This window comes from Antedon mediterranea, chromosome 5 (assembly GCF_964355755.1).
Source record: "Antedon mediterranea chromosome 5, ecAntMedi1.1, whole genome shotgun sequence".
NCBI classification, from domain to species: domain Eukaryota; kingdom Metazoa; phylum Echinodermata; class Crinoidea; order Comatulida; family Antedonidae; genus Antedon; species Antedon mediterranea.
The window spans coordinates 20,789,095-20,814,330 of record NC_092674.1 but is presented as its reverse complement, the minus strand read 5'-3'; the positions used below and the strand labels follow the sequence as shown (position 1 = coordinate 20,814,330).

Sequence of the window (25,236 nt, the reverse complement as noted above, 5' to 3'; positions counted from 1 at the left end):
AATGATTATCTCCGCGTCTCAATAATTAGTAACTTTAGGTTACGTGGTGTGGACTCGATTAAAAACATAAAATATGCAAATAAAAAATCCACCAAACATTACCAGTATAATTATAATTAAATTACAGCAGGGAAGAGTGAATTACCGATTACAGTAAATGTCCTATATTCGTGTGTGATCTGAATGTAATGGGAAAAAGTGTGAAATTCCAATGTCAAAAAGAATGACGTAGCCTAGGTCTTTGTGGAGTGGAATTTCCAACATCTATGAAAATACAGCCAGGGATTTAACCTTGCAATGTTTTCTATAGTTTTTTTTTATGTATTTTGATTCTCGATATGAAGAATTTTTTTACTGGACGGCTGTCAGCATTGAGCAATTTGCATAATTAGCATAAACAAAATTGCCGCTATTTCATGATATGCTATATCTCTGGAATACTGGAGGTAGTGAGATAATTTTGGTGTCAAATTGTTCACAATGTTTTATGTTTATATTAGCTCTTACACTAGGAACAAATTGTTACCAAGATATACATTTATATACTGTTTAACAGATGATATTGCTTGAAAATGACCGAAAGTGTGGTCATTGACCTTTGACATAATTTAATAAGTTTAGTCTATATTATAATAACATACATTAATAAATATTTGTCATAGGGAGCTAATTCTGGTGTCAAATTGTTCACAATATATATGTTTATACTTTACCACCCAAACTTGTTGTTTGGGTGGTAAACTTCAACGTATGTTAGGTACATTGGCAACTCCATCAATCTATCTGTCCCTAATCGTCTATCGTACAGTACCCAACCCCACGTCCTAGAAGGTTGAGATGTAGTGCAGTAGTAGTATAGCTCAGCCGCGTGCCACCTGGATAGTCTGGCTTCGCAGCTGCATTAACTGACGGAGCTCTGGGGGAAAATATTGTTAGTGTTGGTTAATTACACCAGGGTTAAAGTCCCTGACAATTTAGCTGGTGCTGATACCCCCCTCACTACATAGTGAAAATTATGACGTTAGTGCCTTAAAGCCAGATGGACGGGTAGTAACTGATAGAGGAAAACGCTTCAGGAAACCAAGTCTTTTAAAATGTAAGAAGACTGTGAACATTGCAACATTGAACACCAGAACTATTAGAAGCCTGAACAAGCAACTAGAGCTGTGTATTCTTGCACAGAAGTATAACATTGATGTGCTTGGCATCCAGAAACATAGGATAGTGTATACAGATGAACAGCTAAGGTATGACAATCTCATTGAAGGATTTCAACACATCACAGATGAGCTGGAGCTGCAGTTGGGGGAGTAGGAATTCTGTTGAGCCCATCTGCAAAGAACTGACCTCCATAACCTGTGAAAGTACAAGAATAATCAAAGCAACATTTAGTGGAAATCCAGAAAGTACTGTCATCGCTGCATACTCTCTTACAACTACATCTGACGAAGAAGAAGTAGAACAATTCTACAGCGAACTTAATACTACTACAAAGTATGTCCCTCCTCACAATTTCCTTGGAGTAATAGGAGACTTTAATGCGAGATCGGGGAAAACTACTTTATGACTTTGCTGTGGAAAACTCTTTGTAACCAATATCAGATTTCAGAAGAAGGAATCTAAGCGTTGGACCTGCATACTGCCGAGTGGGTATAAGGTGCAACTTGACTACATCTTGACCAGGAGAAAGTGGCTGAATAGCGTGATGGACTCACAAGCTTATAACTCGTTTGCGTCTACTGGATCTAATCACAGGATTGTGAACACCAAAATTAGACTGAGCTTACAGTGATATATGTGAGGACAATAGCTCCACTGCCAAATATGGAAACCTGATAATAGCTAACAAAGCAACTGCTGAAAAATTGCTCCCAAAAATACAGAAAAATGACGTGAAAATTAATAAATGAAGTCAGTGGGAAAAAATGGTCAAGAGGAGGACAACTGAAAGGAAAGTCCAAGGGAGAAAGAATTGAGAATTGGTACACTCACATCAAGAAACTGTTAGGAAATCCACCAATGGTGACAAAGGAAAATGAAGAAATACCACCAATCTTTGAAGAGCTTTGATGAGTTTGATAATGAGGAGTAGGCCTACCAGAAAGCCAAAAAGTCCATAAAGAATGGAAAAGGCGTTGGAGATGACTGCATCCCCCCAGAACTTCTTGCCAAATGTGACATGGATGACATCATCCTTGAGTTTTGCAATAGGACATTAATAGAGAGACAGAAACCTGACCAGTGGTCTGTACTAAATCTAATCCCTGTGCCAAAATCAGGAGACCTAAGTCAGGCTGGCAACTATAGAGGCATCTGTCTAAACAGGATGATCTTAAAGAGGCTTAGAAAACACATTGATAATCTACTGAGGACAAATCAAAATTGATTCAGGAAGGGCAGATCAACTGTATCACATATTCTAGCCCTTCGACGGATCATTGAAGAAATTACTTCCAATAATCTCAGTGCTGTTATTACCTTCATAGACTTCAAGAAGATATTCGATACCATACACAGAGGAAAGATGCTGAAAATACACCCAAAAAATCATCATTGATGCCATTGAAGACACATACTGCAACACACAAGCCAAATTCATTACCCCTGATGGCGAGACCAAGCTTTTTCAAATCCTTGCTAGTGTACTACAGGAAGATACTCTTGCCCCGTATTTATTTATAATAACCCTGGACTACTGCCTCAGGACAGCCACCTGTGGTAGGGACGAAGAACTGAGGTTTACTATCAAACCTCGGCAAACCCGTAGAATTGGGCCAAAGTTAGTAACAGACCTTGACTTTGCGGATGATATTGGACTTACTCATGCTAGCAAAACAAAGTGCATTCTCTTCAACCAAGACCAGAATGCTGAATTATTCATCATTGACGACAGTCTGTGACCAACGAATCTGTGACCAATCTCGGGTCATGGATTGGTAGTACCCAGCATGATATCAATGTACGCAAGGCACTTGCCTGGAAATCCTCCAATGTCCTTTCCAAAATATGGAAGTCAAATCTACCAAGGAAGATCAAACAACGCTTGTTCCAAGCTACAGTTGAAAGTGTACTCCTTTATGGATCAGAAACCTGGACAATTACCAGACAAATCTGGAAATCACTTGATGGTTGCTACACCAGGATGCTGAGATTTGCTTTCAATATCAGCTGGAAAGAAAGGTTGACCAACAAAGAGCTATATGGTGATCGCCCTCCTATCTCAGAGAAAATCAAAGAGAGACGATTGAGATTTGCGGGGCACTGTTTCCGAAGCAGAGAGGAAATCATCTCAAACCTCATTCTACGGAGACCACAACATGGACATCGGAATCCAGGGCGTCCTACAACCTCCTACCTAGACACTCTAATTAAGGACACTGGACTTAAAGCAGAAGAGCTTTCAACAACCATGACAGATAGAACCATCTGGAGAACCTTCATAGGAGTAACGTTAGTAAGTATACTTGTCATAGTGCAACATTTTTTCCAAAAGTGACCGGAACATGTATTTTTTGTGTATTACCATTTGACCAGTTGGGAAGGCGCACATTGTTTATAATAATAGATCTTATATACCGTACTTATATTCACTCTAATGAATTATAATGTTTGAACTTGTGTGATTAGTGACTTTGAAATACTATACATAGAACCCATTGATGGATTTTAATTCAAAGTGGGAGGGGGTGGGAGTTGTATTGGGTGGGTATTGATTGTAACACTTTGGTACTGTATGAAAAGCCCACATCGAAAATAATTATGTACAGGAAAGGATGCCTTCTACATATTAAGGAACCTATAAAGTTTTCCCGAATAATCTCACGCCATATGGGATTGGATCTTTTCTGTTCTCTATGTGCCATACTGGCTCTGTAATGGAAATAGGCTGGCCCATACAGGAAAAAGATTCTAAAATAACCCATATGGATTTACCCGAATGAACCCTCTAAGGACTCTTTTGTGCTACATAAGGCCCTGTATTAGAAATTAATATGGGGTAAATAGTTCATAGATGAACTATGGAATAAAACTAAATGTGCACCCTTGATCTTTAAAGAACATTTGTGGATTTTCCCAAATGAACCCGGATCCTTCTATATGTGAGGCTACACGAGACCCTATATTAGAAATACTGTATGTGCGGTGAAAATGTGGGTTCATAGAGATATTTTCATGGAATAAATCTCCATGTGCACCCTCGATCCTTGAGGAACATTTATGGATTTGCCCAAATTACACAAGGGCCGGTCCTCCATGGATGAACATTAAGCCCCATAATGGAAATATAAGGGGTGACAATATGGGTTCATATAGACAGGCCCATGGAATAAAGCTGGCTGTACACTCTCGATCCTTAAGGAACCCATATGGAGTGCCTAAAATAAAACACAGCAGGTCATTTACTGTATTTTCAGTTCTACATTTGGCCCCTGTATCGGATCAATGCATTTTGCTACATAAGGCCCTGTATTAGAAATATATCGCGTAACTAAAACTATAGGGGTTCCAAGATTAAGCCATGGGAAAATCCTGTCTGTGCACCCTCGATCCTTAAGGAACCCATATGGATTTGCCAAAATGAACCAATGGTAACTTCTAGATTCTCTATGAGCTATACATGCCGTTTATTGGAGATACATGGATGAAACTGCTTGTCTTATATTGGATTCACCCATATGGCAAAAAGCTTAAGGAACACATATCGATTTGCCCAAATTAACCTTTTGGGTACTCTTGGTCATCGAATTATATCGATCGAACTGTGGGTCCCTTGCATTGGTCCATGTGAGAAAATTACTCAATAAATCTAAAGTTGGTCACGTCTGCAGACCAAATTTTTGTGACACATTAACACTGTATTATGTTGTCCAATAACTTCTGGCCATTCTTCTTCTTCACTATTGCCATCCATCCCGATAGGCTTTTATGTACAGGATTTCAAAGCAATAATCACACGTTGTATATTTCAAACAGTATAATCCATTAGATTTAATAAAAATATCTTTGGCATGTCATTATTTAGATGAGAAAAACAGGTCAGAGGTTAAAAGTACAGAAAAAATGGGTTTCAGTCACTTTTTGAAAAAAATGTTGCATTATGGCAAGTATAAACATATATATTGTGAACAATTTGACACCACAATTGGCTCCCTACGAGGGACCAACTCAAGAAGAATTTGATGATGAAGTTGTTACCCGTGTTATTTCTTTCATTTGTTATAATTGAATCTGACCCCAGACCAGGACGGTAAGTGTTGGTTGCGTTGTTAACATTCCATCATAGTTTAGGTTGAAGCTGTTGGTGATGTCGCATTGTAGGCCTATACAATTGCTCTATAGCGGGTTTTCCAAGTCTATCATGACGCTGCGCTTCACAATCTGTATGCAGCATGTCACAACTTCTTAACGAGCTGCCACTAAACGGTATCGTCTATCTACGACAGGAACCGAGGTGAACAAAGGGGTAACAAACATCAGCACCGTTCAATTAAACCCGACATTTTGTCAACTTAGGCATTTTGCCACCTAGGTCAATTGCCACCATCGACAATTTACCACTCAGTCTGTTGCCATTCGGCTATCCATGTTGCCACCCGGGTTGCAATTTTTTTTTTCGTACATAAGTTGGGGACCCCTCATGAAACGTCACAAAATAAACATGAATAATTCATCAGTTAAATTTGTTGTTCCGCGTGCACCCAAGCGCAGCGTATAGCAACAAGAAGTGATTACACGAACAACTGCGATACGATTCTTTCTACAGTAGGCCTAGGATTCTAGGTAAATTCACGTGATTGCCTTCGCGCACTCTTCTTCACACACACACGCCACTATGCAAAATGTGTCCGAGGCTAATCGACAGCTAGGCAAGACATTAAACTAAGTAGTAATTGGACATAGCCCAAAGAAAGCTTAGACCCACAAGAATAAAAAATGTCTATAATTTGTGTACTGTAATTTTTTAATTCTGCTATTTTATTATCAAACAATATGCATGTACCCAAAGGAACTTTAAAAATGCGCGTATATGAACACGAGATGGGAAGATTAGACCCACGAGAATAAAAAATATATTTTTGTGTAATGTTTATTGTTTAATTTTACTGACTTATTACTCTGACTGTGTCGTCATACCTAACACACATACACACACCCACACATAGCTGCTACTAGAATAGACATGGTTTTAGAGACTAATAATTAGGCCTAATAGTATTAATAGAAACTATAATTTTAACACGTAATTGTTTAGTAATAAATTATATTAAAAACACCATAAACTAAAGGCTGATTATTTCGACAATCCACACAAAACGCCGCTATTTTTTTATGAAATCCCACGCGGCAACCACACAGCGGAGATTAGACCTATACTAGAATCGTACCGCACTTGTGTAATCACTTCTTGTTGCTATACGCTTGGGTGCACACGGAACAAGAAAATTTAACTGATGAATTATTCATGTTTCTTTTGTGACGTTTTCATGAGGGGGTCCCCAACTTATGTACGAAAAAAAAAATCGCACCCGGGTTGCCTGTTTTACCACCCAGTTCATGTTAAATGTTTTAAAGGGTATCGTACAGTATGGACCGTATATATTTTGTATAAAAGCTTATTTTTATATACTGTATATAATGTTTAGTTTATAATGGTAAAATTGGTGAAACTAAATTAGACTAGACACACAAAATCAATTTTATCAAAAGGAAGGTTTTTATGGATAAAAACTCTCTAACAGAGACAGAAGAGTTCATTTAGCTGTTCCATCAGGGCTGATGCGGTCTTCAGCTGGGGCGTCGAAAAAGTTAAATTACTGTGTATTATCTATAAAATATATTAATTTACGTAAGGACAAAATTCGGTATATCGCGCGTTACTTCTAGAATTTTTACTCGATGTTAAATAAAATTGGTTCATACATTCGGTACTGTTTTTAACCAACTAACGTAAGCCTGTTTACTAATTAAGTTGAGTTAGATAATTCGTTATTTACGATTAAAACGAATTTAGGTACAAAAATTTGCCCCAAACAGGGGTGTTTGGTGTTTTCCGATCGTGGTATACCGTACTGTCTAATGGATGTCCATCTTGAACAAAACCCGCACACAATACGTGGACGCTTCGCATTTATCTATCTCCTTAACCTTCTACGATAATTGTTTTTAATAGCTGAAAACCAGTTGAACAGCTCGAGTACTGCGTCATAATGTTGAAGACAGGCAGATTTTTTTTAAAAAAATACTATTTTTATAGATGTAATATACGTTTATACAAATGTATTGACTTGCGATGAATGGAACATTCCAATCTCGCAGTCTCCCTGTATAATTATTTGGTTTAACACAAATAGGTAAATTTATTGGCCCTTGGGGGCCGGGGGATAAACTTAAAACCTTTAGATATAGTATTGCAATACTTTGACAATACTGTACGTATCAACCATTTTTGGTCGCCACTTGAACCGCAAATTTCTTACTGTGAGTGTGGGTACTGTTAGATACTGTATAATTATAAACACATATACAAATAAACTTTATTACTGTGAGTGTGGGTACAAATGTTAGATATAAACACATAATAATACAAATAAACTTTATTACTGACAGTTGCTTTTCAATGTTTTTAACAATAATTACAACAAATATAAACGTCGTAGTGGTGTATCGTTACATGTACTTTACTATTTCAATCTACTATGACAGTGAGAGTTTTAACGAAGTATTAAATCGCAAATGTTTTACTGTATTTAGTGGTATATTATTTATAGGCCTATAAAACATGAAACAAATATTTCGTTACTGAGTGGAATATATATAAAAGTGTTTCTCTTTATACACATCCTCTTCCTCATCTCTCATCCGTAATGTTACATATTACAAATCACAAAATGAGTTCAAATCAAACATTTTTTTTCGGAAGTAATTCATAGAGTGCTAATTTTAGTTGACTACATAAATCATCGTGTTTCTGTAAACGACAATGTATTAGGCCTGTGGTACGTATATTTGAAATCGCTGAAATTACTGGGTATTTGAGAACCATCTGTGGGCACAACCTAGACAATAATTAGGCCTAAGTTTCTGCCTTAACCTCATAGAAAAAAAGTAATGCTTCCCAGATATTCCTACCAGTTGTGTAAGCTGGAAAGATAGTCTGATTTATCTACTGTACTGTCAATTACAGTCACTTTGCTGCTTGTAGTATGGTATATGGTATACATGGTATCAGTGTATATATAAATAATAAATATAATAGAATTACCTTGCTAAAATACGCATCATCGCATGATATGATATGCATGATACGTACAGATATTGCGACAATAAAATAGTAAATTAAATGTCATAAGCTGAAAATACGTACTAAGGATTACACATGAACTGAGTTTAGTTCGGTTACTTTTTATGATTATGTCTAAATATGTAGAAAAGCGGGACAATCCATGCTTGGTGCGCGGCACACAACATCGAAAAGTAGGACAATGCAAAAGGTGCTGGCAACAAACTACACATCAACTGCATGATGTGCGTTGATCGATACAGAGATAGAATTAATCAAATTTCATTCCTTATACGATCGATGATTTGGTATTGTTAAATGAAAAGTACCGACCCGTTTATACATATAATCGCAACATGTACATAACAATTAACTAATAACTAAGCAACTAATAAAGTAAAATATTTACTTCAATACCTGCTCGGAAGTTGCAATCTAATTAATGTACCACTAAAATATTCTGAGGGATCAATCATACCCGCTGAAAAATTATACATTTAGTTGGTAGTATTATAACATTATGTCCCAAACGACGCCCCGTAGTTTACAACCAATTTGTGTGTTGTGTGGATAAAGAACGTTTTTTTATTGAGGGAGAGTATGTGAAACGATCTTATGTAGCGTATACCTTCTTGCAAAATGAAGAATTTGTTTCTAAAAAACTATATGCGTTTTCCTCTTCCTCTTTTAAAAACCATGGTTGTCATTCGTATGGGAAGCGATTTTATCATTAGATTTATATGTAATAATGCATAAGTTTAATTGCAGGATGTATACTTTACCTTAAAGACAAGCACTTTTAGTAATCGAACTATAAGCTGGTATTTTCAACCCCTACGAACAGGCCCCATGTTACCAGATTCTAATCTCAAAATGTATAATTATTCTTATTAGGGAAAATGTTTGCAGCAAAAATGTACAAGTGTTGCAGACACGTCAAGTCTATGACCCAATCTCCCAACAAACTATGAGTAAAACAAATTGTGGATTGTTTGGTTTGTGGAGTTGCACAAAGTACAGGTACATTCTTGTCTTGTTTATAGACTGTTAATGGCATTCAATGTCACCACATCCAAGTACAGTATCTATGTTTTGTTCATTTTGTATCGCATAGCATTCAAATGTGGGGGATGTGTGTCGAAAAAATACATACTATACTAATGACACGAAACGACTGGGTTATGCGTGAACCCTTGAACATAAACTGTAATAAATGATTACCGTAATTTAACATAAAAAAGAAAAGATACGGTAATACATATGCTACCCCACTATAATGGCTTCGCTGACCTAACATTAATACCCATAAGTTATCAATAATGAAAAGATAATACATCTATATATTCTTTTTTTACCCATTTTTTTTTTTTTTTGAAGGCAATGGTACAGTACATCGTATCGCACCGAGTACTTTGAGGTCACTTCAACAAACTACTTTTGCTGTGACGGATGGGGTGAAGACGGACAAGGAGGATGCACGATTCGTAAGTTTGTGTAGGTTGATTAATAGGCCTACTATTATTGTAATTGATTGTAGTTTTGCAATTTAGATTGGAAAATTAGGCATCACATGTCATTCATTATTTTGCACTAATTAATGATAAACGTTATTATTGAACGTTTAGCTTTTTGTAAACTTTTTGCAAAGCGAGGTTAGGAATGATCCGCGTTCGAATAAAAATCCCCTCGATAAATAGATCAATCAATCTTTCAACGCATAAATATTCTCATCATTCAATTCATACACATTCATTATTTGTATGCTAATCTTTTTCTACAGCAATATGTGCAAGAAGCTGTGGTGTTGGTGGAAAATGTGTGTCTCCAAATAATTGTCATTGCTCGTCCGGATTCGATGGACCACTGTGTGACGGTGAGTCTTTTCACGCATTGTAAACATAATATGCCTATGACAATATGGTTTTTAAAATACCTCCCAAATACAGAATATCTCCTCGAGAACGAAAGATTTGGCAGGAAGATAATAATTAATTATAATATTTGTACGATAACATTGATCATGGCCACTGACTGAGGAAGGAATTTAACTATTGTTTTAATATCCTGTTGAACATTGTCGTTGTGGACACAAGTTGCTGACTCTACTAATATAATACACAGCGACTAGTTATGTAAATATAGGCCTACATTTTTCTGCAAAGTGTATCAGAACCTGGGTTAAGTTATTATAGGCCTATAGTGTAACGATATTTTACAGAATTCCTTTCAATTTCTTGTACAATATTTGAATGGGATATACATATATTATGTTTCGTTGACATATATTTTTATTTTATTACATTTGAAGATGTCAATGAATGCGACAACAACAACGGAGACTGTGATTATGAATGTACTAACACCGACGGAAGTTATTATTGCCAAAAATGTCTTACTGGATATCTAGAGAATGGCGATGGACAATGCGAAGGTAGTACAAAAACATTATCGTCGCGTCACATAGCGAGGTTGTGTTATTTTATTATTTTAAGATTAACAAAAAAACATATTTCTGAAGCAATAAATAAATGAACTAGAGGGTACTCTAAGAGTACAAACCTCCGCCTACTGTAAAATTCCTCTACACGAAATGACCCCGGAAAATATATATATTTTTTTTAATTTTTTTTATGAGTTCTAAGTGTAAATAGGCTAACTACACCATACAAAGTTTTGGATGAGAGTGTGGTGTAATGGTTATGTATCCAGCCTCTCACAGTTGAGATCGCTGGTTCAAGTTCCACTGTGGTTTTTTTTTTTTATTATTATTTCTTTATTTATTTTTGTTTTTGTTTTTTGTGAACCTTGATCTTTGACCCTGACCCTTCAAAATTTAACCACAATTATATGATGAGTCATTGATCATTGTGGCTAAGTTTGGTGAGAATTGGATAAAAACTGTGGTCTCTAGGTAGTAATATAGTTTTTTGTTAGTTGTGACCTTGACCTATGACCTTTTCCCCTCAAATTAGAACTCGTCTGAGCTTTTGAGGCATAGATCATTGTTTCCAAATTTGGTGAGAATCGGATAAAAACTGTGGCCTCCAGGCTGTTCACAGACACACACACACACACACCCCCACCCACGCACACAAACACAAAAACACACAAACATACATGGGTGAAAATATAACCTCCTTGGCGGAGGTAATAAATAAGTCAATAAAAACGTTTTGTAATAGTGGTAATAAACGTTTAATTCTCTACTAGCTGTGTGTAATCCTGCGTGTGTTTACGGAAAGTGCAAGGCTCTAGATTATTGTGAATGTGAAGAGAATTATGTAGGAGACGCATGCGATGATGGTAAGTAGACTACACGATATATAATCTCACTCGTTCCACAGTTTATCAACAACAAAATATAAATACATAAATAAAATTGGAAGTAAATATGCATGTACAAAACTTTAATTCATACTCTCCGAGCGCGGCTTTGTGATAATGTTTTCATATTTATTTAATGGAGCTTTCCATCTTATTACGTTTTGTGTAAAGATACAGTCCTACGTAACATGTTTTCACCGTTTCTTTTGTATGGCGTATGTGCTACGGTATTTTTTAAACAAACCTTTCCTCATCCCACTCCTGCAGAATTGAGTGTCCATGAATGACCGACAACAAATTTTCAAAAAAATAAGTGCTACGTGATGAACCAAACTTTGCTGCTAAATATAATTCTCTGAATAATCTCTTCCACTGTTCACGGATATAAGAGAACTGATTATTATTAACAATGATTTCATATTTCACTAGTAAATGAGTGTTGGATAGACAATGGTGGATGTGCCCAAGTTTGTACTAACACGTTTGGAGGATTTCAGTGCGGGTGTCGGGCTGGATATGAACTATCAAGGCTTACCGATTGTTTACGTAAGTAGGTAGCTTTTTAGTATTTTTATTTAAGTTATTTAAATGTATGACAAATCTATTAAATTCTAAGAATGGTGTACGGACAGGTGTGTGGATTTACCATGTTTAAAATTTGACCGAAAGGTTGACATTGTTTAATGAATAAAGGCAATGATAATAGTATATCACCCTCCTAGGACAACTACCCCCCGGACAACTACCCTCTTAGGACAACTACCCCCTAGGACAATTACCCCCTAGGACAACTACCCCCTAGGACAACTACCCTCTAGGACAACTACCCCCTAGGACAACTACCCCCTAGGACAATTACCCCCTAGGACAATTAACCCCTAGGAAAACTACCCTCTAGCTACCCACGAAGAAAATTACAATTGGCCCATAGGACCATGTCATATTATTGATGTTGTGATTCTCTGTGTTTAGAGAAGGATGCTTTAGACCAGGTCCGCCTTATTATTAGCCAATCAAAATCGTATAATTTTTGGAGGGAAAATGTTATCCTCCTCTGAAGCCTAAAATTTGCATGTCCAGTATAAGAGTGGAATGTAATAGATATTAGGGGGAGAAGAGAGAATAAGATCAGAGTAGATAAACGGAAAGTTGATAAAGAAAATATCAAGGCTTGACTGGTAGTGGTAGAAAGATGTATTAATCGAATTACAAGGAATAAAAGTTCTAGTTGAGTTAAATATACTTTTTGTATGAGTTATCATTCAGTGACAGCTGTGTACGTCGCGTGGAAATATATACGCCTGAGAAAGCTCGGAACCAACTAAAATAAATTCACTACATGGTGGCAGCGGTGAAAATTTTTGTTTAAGATACATGATTTAAGTATCAAGAAGAAGAAGAAGAAGTGACAGTGCCTACTCTACGGGCCTGTTAAATCAGTAACCAAAAAGTTAAATGGTTACGAAGATCTGGATTCCTGACAGTTTTTATACCGTGCGTTGTTTGGATATTACAACGAAGAAGTACTGTTGAGCTCAAGGCTGCTGGATATTCACCGGAGATATATATTCACCGAGATCTGAACGAAGAAAACTGAAGTAACAGAAGGAAGCCCAGTACATTTTGAGAAGATTTGCAAAGCTGACTTTGTAAACTATTTTTTATTTCGAAAGTAAATTTTTTGTACGGAGCGAACTTGGAACGTTGTTTGTGACTTTGAAGTAAATTAATGTCTTATATTGTATTGCATTTAGAAATTTATGTGGATTTCATATTTTTACATATCTGAATGGAATCAAGGTAATACATAAGTTTATATATTTCATTAGTAAAATTGTTATTAGCATGACAACTTTAAGATCGGGTAAAAATATAGATAAGACTATGTCAGAAAAAGATACTAGGGAAGATATGGTTGACCAAGAAGAGGTTGACCAAGTCAATGAAATATAGGATAAAATGGCTAGGGATATTGATTTGTCCTAAATACCCGGCGGTATGCCTAAAGATATGAATGAATATTTTCGAATGAAGTTTGAGGCCGAAAACAAAAAGTTAGAATTACAATACCAACAAGACCAATTAAGATTAAAAGCAGATATAGAGCAAAGAAAAATTGAATCACAAGAAAGAGTGAAAATGATGGAATTAGAAAATAGGTCTAGCTACAGTAATGCTAGGAATATAGTAGATGAAATGAAGGTAAAGGTTCCTACTTTGAAGGAATCAGATGATATTGATATATATTTTAGAACATTTGAACACTTGGCAGAAGCCACAGGTTGGGATAAGAATACGTGGTCCGCTAGGTTAGCACCTGAACTGTCTGGTAAAGCTAGGACAGCATATGCATCCTTAACCGTAAAAGAATGTGTAGATTATGATACCTTAAAGAAGGCAATCTTAGCAAAGTATGATGTGTCCGCAGAGACCTACAGATTTAAATTTAGAAATTCAAACAGAGTTAAAGATATGTCCATCAGGGAATGGCTGAATGAGCTCTCCCATTATTTAAAATGTTGGATGAAATGTGCTAATGTAAAAGAAGATGATGCTGCAGGCATTATTGAAATGATTATAATGGAACAGGCACTTGATAAAATGCCTGAAGATCTGAGGCTTTATCTTAGAGATAAACAAGTAAATAAGAGCTATGATATGGCTATGATAGCCGATGATTATATAGCTAATAGAGGTGGCCGTGGCTATTGGAATGCCGTAAATTCTGAAAATAAGCCTACGTATTATAAGGGCCAAGAAAATAGTAAACCTAAGAATGGTACGACTCAGAATAACCCTGGAGCTAGGCAGCAAGGATACAATAGGTATCGCGGAAGGGGAGGCAAATTCCATAACTATGGTAGAAATTTCCAACAGAGAGAACCTTCAAATGAATGGATTAATGGCCTATGCTTTAATTGTAAGGAGAAGGGACATAGAATAGGGGATTGTCCTAAGATGGTAGCAAAAGGAAAGACTAGTGACACTAAGAAGGGCCCGAATGTGAAAGATGGCTTAAGATGTAAAGGAATAAAATCATATAGACCCCAAGTAGTTATGGATAGTGTAGAAAATAAAATGGAGAAGTGTACAATACCAGGAAAATTAGAAGGACAGGATATAACTATGCTTAGAGACTCGGGATGTACCCAGTCAGCTGTTAAGGAAAGTCTAGTGCCTAACAAATGTTACTTGCCAGGAAAATGGGTTACGTTAAGAGGTATAGGAGGCGATATTACCGTCCCCTTAGCTGAGGTAGCTATAGAAAGTAAGATAGTGACAGGAAAATTGATTGTAGCCGTAATCGAAGGATTACAGAGGGACATGTTATTGGGTCATGATTTGGACCAGAATTGTGGGGAAACAATGGCTAAAGAAATGTTGGTCCTAACTAGGGAGCAAGCCAGAATAGAAAATGATGTTAGAATACAAGACGAAATGATATTGTTAGGGAAAGATAGTAACTTTAAGCCGATAGAAGAGCCGCCTAAAGAAACTAATGTACAATTGTTGAAAACAGTAGTAAATGACAACAAAGTAAATAAAATTAAGTGTTTAGATGATATGAATGGAACAGAAATGAATAATTTGTTTGACGAAAATGAGGATAAAGCTAAAGATAAAACAGTCAAACATAAAACTTATGAACAACAGCACAAGCTGAACCTAACTAAACAAGAACTGATCAAATTGCAAACTAAGGATAACACACTCAAAGGAGTGTTTGACAGGGTAGTCCCTATAGAAGAAATAGGTCAGCATAGGGTGTGTTTCTTTATGAGACAAGGTATATTGATGAGAAATTGGAGTAGTATTAAAGATAAGAATAACCAAGTGGAACAGATTGTATTACCCACTCAGTGTCGACAGGGTGTATTACACTTAGGTCATAATGTGCCATTTGCAGGTCACATGGGTGTTGAGAAAACTAAAAGTAGGGTCCTGAACCAATTCTATTGGCCAGGTATATTTAAAGATGTGGTAGTCTATTGTAAAGTCTGTAAGGAATGCCAAAAGGTAGATAAGGGTAAAAGTAAAAGGAAACATACTTTGATACCATTACCGATTATAAATACACCATTTAAACGTATAGCGATAGACATTGTTTGACCCTTATCTAGAACAAGCCGTAATAACAAATATATGCTTACTATAATTGACTATGCTACGAGATATCCGGATGCTATCCCGTTACCCAATGTTAGAGCTGAAACAGTAGCCAGGGCTCTAATAGAAGTCTTTACTAGAGTAGGATTACCCGAAGAGATTGTACATGATCAAGGAACTAATTTCATGTCTTCAATTATGCAATCTATATGTAGTATGTTGGGGATTAATCAATTAAAGACTACAGTGTACCACCCCCAAAGCAATGGGCTTGTTGAAAGATTTCACGGTACATTGAAAAATATGAAAAGGACACTTACAGTTAAGCAAAGAAAAAATTGGGACAACTACATACCCCCCTTTCTGTTTGCATACAGAGAAGTTCCTAGTAAAGCGACGGGCCATTCACCTTTTAAATTGCTTTATGGTAGAGAGGTGAGGGGACCCTTGAGTTTACTCAAAAGTAATTGGGTAGAAGATGAAGAAACATCTACTGATGTTATCAAATACATGTTAGACATAAGAGAAAAAATGGAGGAATTAATGAAAGATGCTAATGTAAACAAACTTGAACAACAAGAAATTATGTCCCACAATTATAACAAGAATGCTATTGATAGAGAATTTGTAGAAGGGGACAAAGTGTTGATATTCCTTCCAGTAGGAAATAGTAAGTTAGACAGTAAATGGCAAGGCCCCTTCACTGTTACAAAAAAGGTCAATGATGTAAATTATGAAATATACATAGGAGGTAGAAGAAAAGAAAAACAAATTCTACATGTTAATATGTTAAAGAGATGGTATGATAAAGTAGAAATAAGTAAAGATGGTTATTATGTAGTAACTAATGTTCAGTCGATAGAAGAAGTAGACTTAAATGAAACAGTCCATGACAATGAGTTAGATAGTGAAATAGACATAGGATTGTCTTATCATCAATCACAAACATGGAGAGATGTTAACGTTAGTAGTAATTTAAATGATATACAAACTAAACAATTAACAGAATTGTTAAAGTACCAACAGAATGTATTCTCGGATGTACCAGGTAGAACTCACTTAGTGACACATGAAATTAAGACTAGTGGTGAAATGCCTATAAGGCATAGGGCATATAGAACGCCCCAAGCATTAAAGGGTAAATTGAAAGAGGAATTAGATAGTATGTTGGCTATGGGTATAATAGAACCTAAAGTTAGTGCCTATGCTGCACCTATTATTGCCCTGAAGACAGGCCAGAATCAAATTAGAATGGTGACAGATTTTAGATCACTAAATAAGACTACACAATTTGACCCTTATGTTATGCCTCGCATAGACGAAATGTTGGATGAGGTATCATCCGCAATATACATAACTACGTTAGATCTAACTAAAGGATTTTACCAGGTGCCTCTGGATCCTAAGACCAAAGACAAATCAGCATTTATTACACAATTTGGACAGTATTGTTACAATGTACTTCCATTTGGTATGCAAAATAGCTCTAGTACTTTCCAAAGATTAATGGATAAGGTATTACAAGGTACTGAGGGATATGCTAAGGCATATATAGATGACATATGTATTTATAGTCAAACTTGGAAAGATCATAGTTTTCATTTGAATGATGTATTAGAAAGATTAAGTAGTGCTGGATTGACAGCAAAGCCTTTGAAATGTAAAATTGCCTGTGCACAGGTAGAATTTCTGGGGCATAAGATTGGTAATGGAGAAATTAGACCCATGATTGATAAGGTTGAGGCTGTGGAAAAGTTCCCCAGACCTTTGTCTAAGAAACAAGTCCGATCATTTCTCGGATTAACTGGCTATTACAGAAAATTTGTACAGAACTATGCCGATATTGCTAAGCCATTGATTGATTTAACTTTAAAGAGTAAAAGTAATACCGTTAAGTGGAATGAACAATGTGAAAATGCCTTTGTATCTTTAAAGAAACGACTTACTGATGATAATGTATTAAAAGCCCCAAATTTTGATAAGATGTTTATATTGCAAACCGATGCCTCAAATTATGGCATAGGTGCAGTGCTGAGCCAAATAGATGGTGAGGGTAATGATTATCCCATTGTGTACTTAAGTAGAAAGTTATCTGTACATGAGCAGAGATATTCTGTGCCAGAAAAAGAGTGCCTCTCTATTGTTTGGGCTATCAATAAACTTAAGTATTATCTGTATGGTTGTGAATTTCAAGTTCATACTGACCACCAGGCATTGAGATGGATGGACTCAATGAAGGGTGCCAATGTTAGACTTATTAGATGGGCTCTGTTTTTACAAAGATATAAATTTAAAGTTATTTACAAGAAAGGATCATTAAATGGAAATGCAGATGGATTAAGCCGTGCATAATATATTATAGAGGTGTTATTAGTAGATAGTTTAAAGTAAAATGGTTTTAAATGTTAAATTTTTGGAAAGATTGACACAATCTTTTTCCCAAAAAGGGGAATGTCATATTATTGATGTTGTGATTCTCTGTGTTTAGAGAAGGATGCTTTAGACCAGGTCCGCCTTATTATTAGCCAATCAAAATCGTATAATTTTTGGAGGGAAAATGTTATCCTCCTCTGAAGCCTAAAATTTGCATGTCCAGTATAAAAGTGGAATGTAATAGATATTAGGGGGAGAAGAGAGAATAAGATCAGAGTAGATAAACGGAAAGTTGATAAAGAAAATATTAAGGCTTGACTGGTAGTGGTAGAAAGATTTATTAATCGAATTACAAGGAATAAAAGTTCTAGTTGAGTTAAATATACTTTTTGTATGAGTTATCATTCAGTGACAGCTGTGTACGTCGCGTGGAAATATATACGCCTGAGAAAGCTCGGAACCAACTAAAATATATTCACTACAGACCACTACAGCTTTGGACAACTACGATTGATAACCAAATTAACAAGCTGCTTCTTTTGGTGCCAATTGTATTGTAAAATCAAATTGTGTGTGAAGAGGGGACTACGAGGGCGTTGTACCACACTACACATTTAACAATATTTGAAGTGAAATTATTAAAATATCCACGTATGTATCTAAGATTTGTAGTCTATTTTGTAATAACTGTACCGATATTTATTTTTTAAAACCTTCTAGGACAAACTATGAAAAAGGATTTCTTCAATTGGCACAGTTAGCTATGTTTTCATAATATGTAGACTAAGAAATGTATGAACCTGTCAAACGGGAGAGAGAGGGAGAAAGAGAGATTGATTTTCAAATCGTCTAATGTAATCAATTGATTAATAGTGTAGGTTTTTTTTTTAATCTAAAGTAAAATTAGGAGGTTCTTTGCTGTAGAATACGAATTGGAATACAATGAAATAAGTAGAAATGTTTAAGTCATAAACACATCAAAACAAAAACGTTTATTGTCCTATTTTCTCAGGAGTGGGGAAAAAATGTAAAAAACAAATCAATTAAAGTCCTTCTATGAAGTAGTAACAGCCAAACCAATATTCCATTATTACTGGACTTGTAGTAGTAAACGTATAATGTCATTAAACAGCATAACATAAGCTCTTGCGGTAAAACATTTTTAAAAAAGAAAAGAGAGAACAAATTTGAGCCATTTTTATCGATATTAAGGGGCTGCTCCAGTCCCACTATCTTACAACTACCCTCTAGTCCAACTGATATGCACCTAGGACAACTACCCCTCTAGAACAACAACACCACCTACACCTTAGGGTATAATTACGATCTTGTAAAACTTGCTGAATTTCAAAACATAGGGAGAGAGATTGATCTTAAATGACTATTTGATTGACTGGTGCAGCTAGGTAAACTGTATGTTCCTAGATTTATATACACATCTTCATGTCACACAAAAATAAAATAAGCCCACCCCTTTATTTTTCAAGATTGGAATACTTTTTAATAATTTGATCGATTCTCGTTTAATGTAAGATAAATGCTAACGATACGCATATTAAAACATTCAAAAGCTTTCATTCAAGATTAATATCTTTTCCTATGTTTTGAAGTTCAGTAAGTTTTACAAGATTGTAATTATAACCTAAGGCGTAGATGTCATGATATAGGTGTTATTGTCCTAGGGGCATAGAAGTTGTCCTAGGAGGGTAGTTGTCCTAGAGGGTAGTTGTCCTAAGGGGTAGTTGTCCTAGAGGTAGTTGTCCTAGGGGGTAGTTGTCCGGGTGGGAGTTGTCCTAAGGGGGTAGTTGTCCTAGAGGGTAATTGTCCTAGGGGGTAATTGTCCGGGTGATAGTTGTCCTATGGGGGTCACTGTCCGGGTGGTAGTTGTCCGGGTGGTGATTGTCCAGGAGGTAGATGTCCGGATACGTTCCAAATATCGCAATAAAATGATTAATTGTGTCAACAGAATGGACGATGTACAGTATTTGAGAGAGTAGGAGCCAGTTGTCAGCTTTTAACGAAAGTTTTAAAAATCAATCAATAACTTAGGCCTTTTTTTAATGAAATGTTTTAGCTATTTGTGAGCCTCGGTGTGAAAATAATGGTAACTGTGTTGGACCTAACAACTGTGATTGTCCCGATACATATGAAGGTGACAGATGCGAAAATGGTAACTAGAACTAAATCTTTTTTTCCATAGACTGATACTATTATACATCGAAATATAACTATTTCTACATTTAAAAAGAGATATTACTTTCGTATATTTCCTTGGTTTTGGTAATAGACATCGATGAGTGCAAAATAAACAATGGCAACTGTGAACAACGGTGTGAAAACATTCCTGGAACATTTAGATGTTTTTGTGACGATGGATATTCTGGCACAAATAACTGCACCGGTATGTAATCGTAAATACCATGTAGTATAACTACGCAGTTCTCACCATAATATGAAATAACGAATTGAGTCACTGACACCATGGAAATGCTTTGTGGTCAATCGGCTAGCAATTCAAACAGAGCTACACAACGATAAACGTTTGCCCAGACCACAGTACTAGCTAACCTAGCCCAACTTTAAGAAACCACAGCATGCATTGTTTTCCGATGTCTTTACAGTTTGTGGTATAAATACAGCGGAATTCCTTGATTGCATTAATAAGAGAAAAATGTTAGTTTCGACATGTCCATGTTCTTCCTGATTATAGACCACCACATAAATGGGCCACTTTTGGTCTCAACGTAATTTTCCAGTATTTGCGATTATTCGACCAATGGAACAGGTGCAACTTTGCCGACCCACAGCAGCTACAGTGCATCACGGTTCTCTACCATAATAAACACAACGCTATTTAAATGATTGCATACTTTTCTATTTTAATGTATTGTTCATGGGAGACAAGATTTAACTTTTGAGACCGTAGATTAATGTCGTTTGGGAGAGCTTCACTGTTAAGTTAAATTCTAACATTCATATATTTGGTAAATTATTTTTGTTCAGATATTGATGAATGTTCCTACGCTAATTGTCACAACTGTACAAACTCACCTGGTAGTTTTGAGTGTATTTGTAATGAGGGATATGAAGCATACGATTCATACAATTGTGAAGGTATGAAATTCTAACATTACAGTATTTTATTTCGGATACGGCTAAAATTACCACTATTCTTGCTGACACACTACCAACATTGCACATTAGTTACAGCAAACCCATATTTCTTTTATTGGGTAAGCATTTCAATCATTCAAACAGTTCTAAAGTATTTACTTACTTGGCTGAGACTTTTTTACATAAACATAATTTATTTTATAATTTCAAATAGTATGTTTTCGTCATTAGAAAAAAATTCAACAAAAGTACGTTAATCTAATTGCTTTATTTATCAGATATTGACGAATGTTCTATTGGAATAGACAAATGTGCACAAATATGCGCCAACGCAATCGGTAGCTTTAGTTGTGAATGCCACGAAGGATGTACACTTTCTCAGGATATGAAAGGATGCACAGGTACAGTTTAAGATTATAATATTACAGTATTATTTGATTATTTTCTGTCTATAATGATTATGTACCTTTTTGTATTTTTTGAAAACTATATATACGGTTTACAATACTAGTAAAACGGTATATACAAAATACCGACAAAACCGTCTCTATACTGACATATTATGTATTTTGGTATCTGTAATAATCATCATGAACATGCTATTAACAGCAAATCCTTGTGTTGAAATCGGTGTACCGTTTGGTGGCAACCGGACATGTACTGGACTTACAACCGGAGAAACGTGTGCCTTTGAGTGTGAATGGAATTATCGTATGTTGGGGTCTTCAACGAGAAAATGCCTATCGAACGGTGTGTGGAGTGGTCATGCAACACGTTGCGAAGGTTTGTCGTGAAAATAAAATTATTTGCATTAAACTTGAAACATTTTAAGATCAGGTTCTCAGTTACAAAAGAAATCTCAAAGTATGTATACATTGTCGTATGGCACGAAAGAAAATGTGGCCTGTAACAATTTCGAGAAAAACTCAAACAATTCTTTTCAGAACTAAACATGGTGTGCCACAAACAATTTCATCTTATTAAGTTCCTGTATAATACTTGCATCCTTGATAACCCTGTTTACATTATTTTTGGACATTTCACTGTTCCTGGGTAGTAAAATAGCATTCAAGGACACTTCCATATATATATATCTTGCAGAAATTCTTTGTCCCGATGTTCCGTCGCCTCAAAATGGTTACATTCAATTGCCATGCGAAAATCATGTCGGAAGTTACTGCAGTTTTGGCTGTGATTCAGGATATTCATTGAAAAAAAATATTGTGGCGAAATGTCTATTATCTGGAAACTGGAACAGCACATTTCCAAAATGTATTGGTAAGATAATGTTAATTTAATTTTTAAAAACGTCTTTGTAATAAATTAATTTTAATTATTTAAAGAAATGTTATACTAATTAAAGACTTGAAAGTGTCGATATGTCATAATGGCCTCAAATTATTCAAAGAAAAATAATAATTCATAAAAAAACACTTTTTATTTTAGAAATCCAAGTATGTGCTCCCTCGCCATGTGTAAACGGTTTCTGTCAGACATCTCAAAACGCGGTAGGTGGTTATACATGTGATTGCTCTGGGACTGGTTATATGGGAAAGATATGCGCAGAAGGATTTGTAACAACACCAGAGTGGCCTGATGTTTGGGTAGGAGATGTGTATGATTTGGAATTTATTGCTAAACCAAAGCAAGCGCTTGACTTAATTATTAAGACAGATTGTGATAAAGTAGTTTTTAAGCCAGACAAGTTATCGTTTTCTTCAACAATAAATAAGCTTACGTGTTCGGTTCATGGTATGAATCAGGGGTTTGTGAAAATATCATATGTCCTAAGAGGAAGGGAAGCAGCGGATTTTCTAGCCCCAAGTGATGACAAAATATTCGTTCTAAAGAAGAACTCGCAGAACAATGTTGACAAAATAGTTACACCCGGCAATCGTCTACCATCGGGTTGTTTTGTACTCTCGAATTATTCCACGTGTAAAGGAAAATATTATGTTTCAACTAATGAATGGACAAAGAAAGGTAACGATACTTTAGAAACTACTGGAATTACATCGTTGGCTACAGAAATGTTGGAATTACCACTTAGTCTTCACGGACAGGTAGTCACAAGTAGCATGAAAACTACATTGTCACGTGATAAATGCAAAAATAAAGTCATAACATTAGATGGCATTCAATATTTTGTTCGGTATAACTCTTTGTATCGCAATTACACACGTCAACTTGAAAATGTCTTCCCAGATTGGATAACGTTTTTATCCGTTGACATAGATCCCATGGATGCTACAGCATCTTTTTCAGCATTGAGTATTCTTGGAGCTGAAATAAAATCGATTGAGTGGTGTGAAGCTGCTCCCATCGTGAGTGATGGCCAGTACTCTGTCTTATTACTCTCGAAGGCAGAATTGATGATTGGAGGCAGACATGTATCTTTGCCACAACCACCGTTCAAAGGAAAGTACTGTTTTATAGTGGGTATGTGCACAATGACATCTGAAGAAGTAATGATGGTATTTCCAGAAGGTTCACGAGATATTTTGAGTTACATCAGGAATATAGAATATGATGATTCCTTTAAAGTTAATGTAAATGTATTGACTTTTTCAAAACATGGTATGCGAAATTCAAATGTTAATTATAACAATGAAAAGGGTACAGTCAGCATCTTGATAAATTTGCAATATCTGTACTACATCAACAACACAGTATCTGCTAAAGTTGAAGGTAGTGGAGATGTTCAAGTTTCCCTCGAAAATGCAGCACATGTATGTATTTCCCTTAATATGTCTTTGTAAAATCTTCTATTGCACAATTCTGTATTATTCTTATTAAAAGCAGTCAAACTTTTTCAATGTATCGTTTAATTATATATTTCGTTGTGTATTTTTCCAGTTATTTAGTCATCTATTCATACAACGTTGGGTGTTACATCAATTTGGAGATTCAAAATTTAGCTTATTCTGGAAAATGCTTGGTGAAGACATTGTACTGAATTTCATCTCCAATAAAATGAAAAGATCAACATTGCACGCCGGTATCGGTGGTGAGTTCCATTTTTATATTGTTTGAAGGTTTGCATGGCGGAATCAAATGTTGATATAAGTTTGCGGTACACCAGGTTATTAGTTCTTAAAAGAATTACCGGAAAACAATGTTTGACATATCTATCTCCATCACTTCATAATAATTAGTTAGAAAGACAACTAACAATATCTTTGAAACTGAAGATGAAAAATAATATAATAATAGAAATAGTTTTGAGACCATATTATCAGGGAAGAGTTAAGTTACATGGAAAACTCACGAGCCGTTGAGGCGTGTTAATGCAATTAAATCGCTATTGTTCTCTATTGTTTTGTGAATAAACTAACTTCCCCTTTAGTCCCATACGCGCGGCACCGCCAATTACTGAATATGCTGCCACCAACGTGTAGATTGGCATTAGACTTGTTACCAGTCGTTTTTTTTCAGAAATCCTTTTTGGTTTTTTAAAATAAAATAAGTGCTTTAACACTTAACGACTGATTTGAGACTATTTTGCACACGTTACACAAGCGTTTCCATTTTTTAAAATGTGTATTTTCACAAAGAAACACGCTTTTTAGGTGGATTTTCGGTAAGTATGCAATGGCCTTTTACGAAATGTATCGTCTTTTATATCAGCATTCGCCATTTAGAGACATATGCCTAAAATTGCCTAATGTCTAGCTCAGATATGTGAAACCAATAACATCTATATATATTGTGGTCCAGTTTTTATTTGCGACCAATTCCGACCAAATACCAAAAATAAAAGATTTCTGAACCACCTTTACTCAGTTTTAGAGACTAAGATCGGCGGCGAGATGCTGGTAAGCTCCGCCCACATGCTATTCCAGATAGACGCTGTTGCTAGGCCTATCGGCCACCTACTGTATTGCTATTCTGTCAAGCAACCTGTTTTAGTTTTTCAATTGTTAAATAAGTCAAAAATACCAGGCTAACATAAAATGAAAGTTCTAGACCTAGGCCCCTAATTAAAACAAACTTCTATTAGAGTAGGTTTACCTAGGGCTAGGCTAGCTAATAAGCTA

General features: G+C 35.8%; 1 protein-coding gene across 1 annotated transcript; it reads left to right on the top strand.

Moving 5' to 3' along the window:
* Positions 1 to 1,249: 1,249 nt before the first annotated feature.
* On the top strand, positions 1,250 to 23,958 carry LOC140048910 (uncharacterized). The gene is made up of 17 exons (XM_072093712.1): positions 1,250 to 1,494; positions 2,487 to 2,610; positions 2,894 to 3,454; positions 4,058 to 4,134; positions 9,176 to 9,301; positions 9,659 to 9,765; positions 10,062 to 10,154; positions 10,590 to 10,712; positions 11,492 to 11,584; positions 12,035 to 12,151; positions 20,160 to 20,255; positions 20,373 to 20,486; positions 21,089 to 21,199; positions 21,478 to 21,600; positions 21,809 to 21,982; positions 22,301 to 22,477; positions 22,646 to 23,958. The coding sequence occupies exons 1-17, from the start codon at positions 1,250 to 1,252 to the stop codon at positions 23,956 to 23,958; spliced, it is 3,774 nt and encodes a 1,257-aa protein (XP_071949813.1).
* Positions 23,959 to 25,236: the final 1,278 nt, after the last annotated feature.

Excerpts from the sequence above, each read along its gene's own strand:
- LOC140048910 (XM_072093712.1), top strand. The coding sequence starts at position 1,250 with ATGACAATCTCATTGAAGGATTTCAACACATCACAGATGAGCTGGAGC. Across the intron at positions 21,601-21,808 it reads GGATATGAAAGGATGCACAG|CAAATCCTTGTGTTGAAATC; the intron begins GTACAGTTTAAG and ends TGCTATTAACAG. Across the intron at positions 22,478-22,645 it reads CACATTTCCAAAATGTATTG|AAATCCAAGTATGTGCTCCC; the intron begins GTAAGATAATGT and ends TTTTTATTTTAG.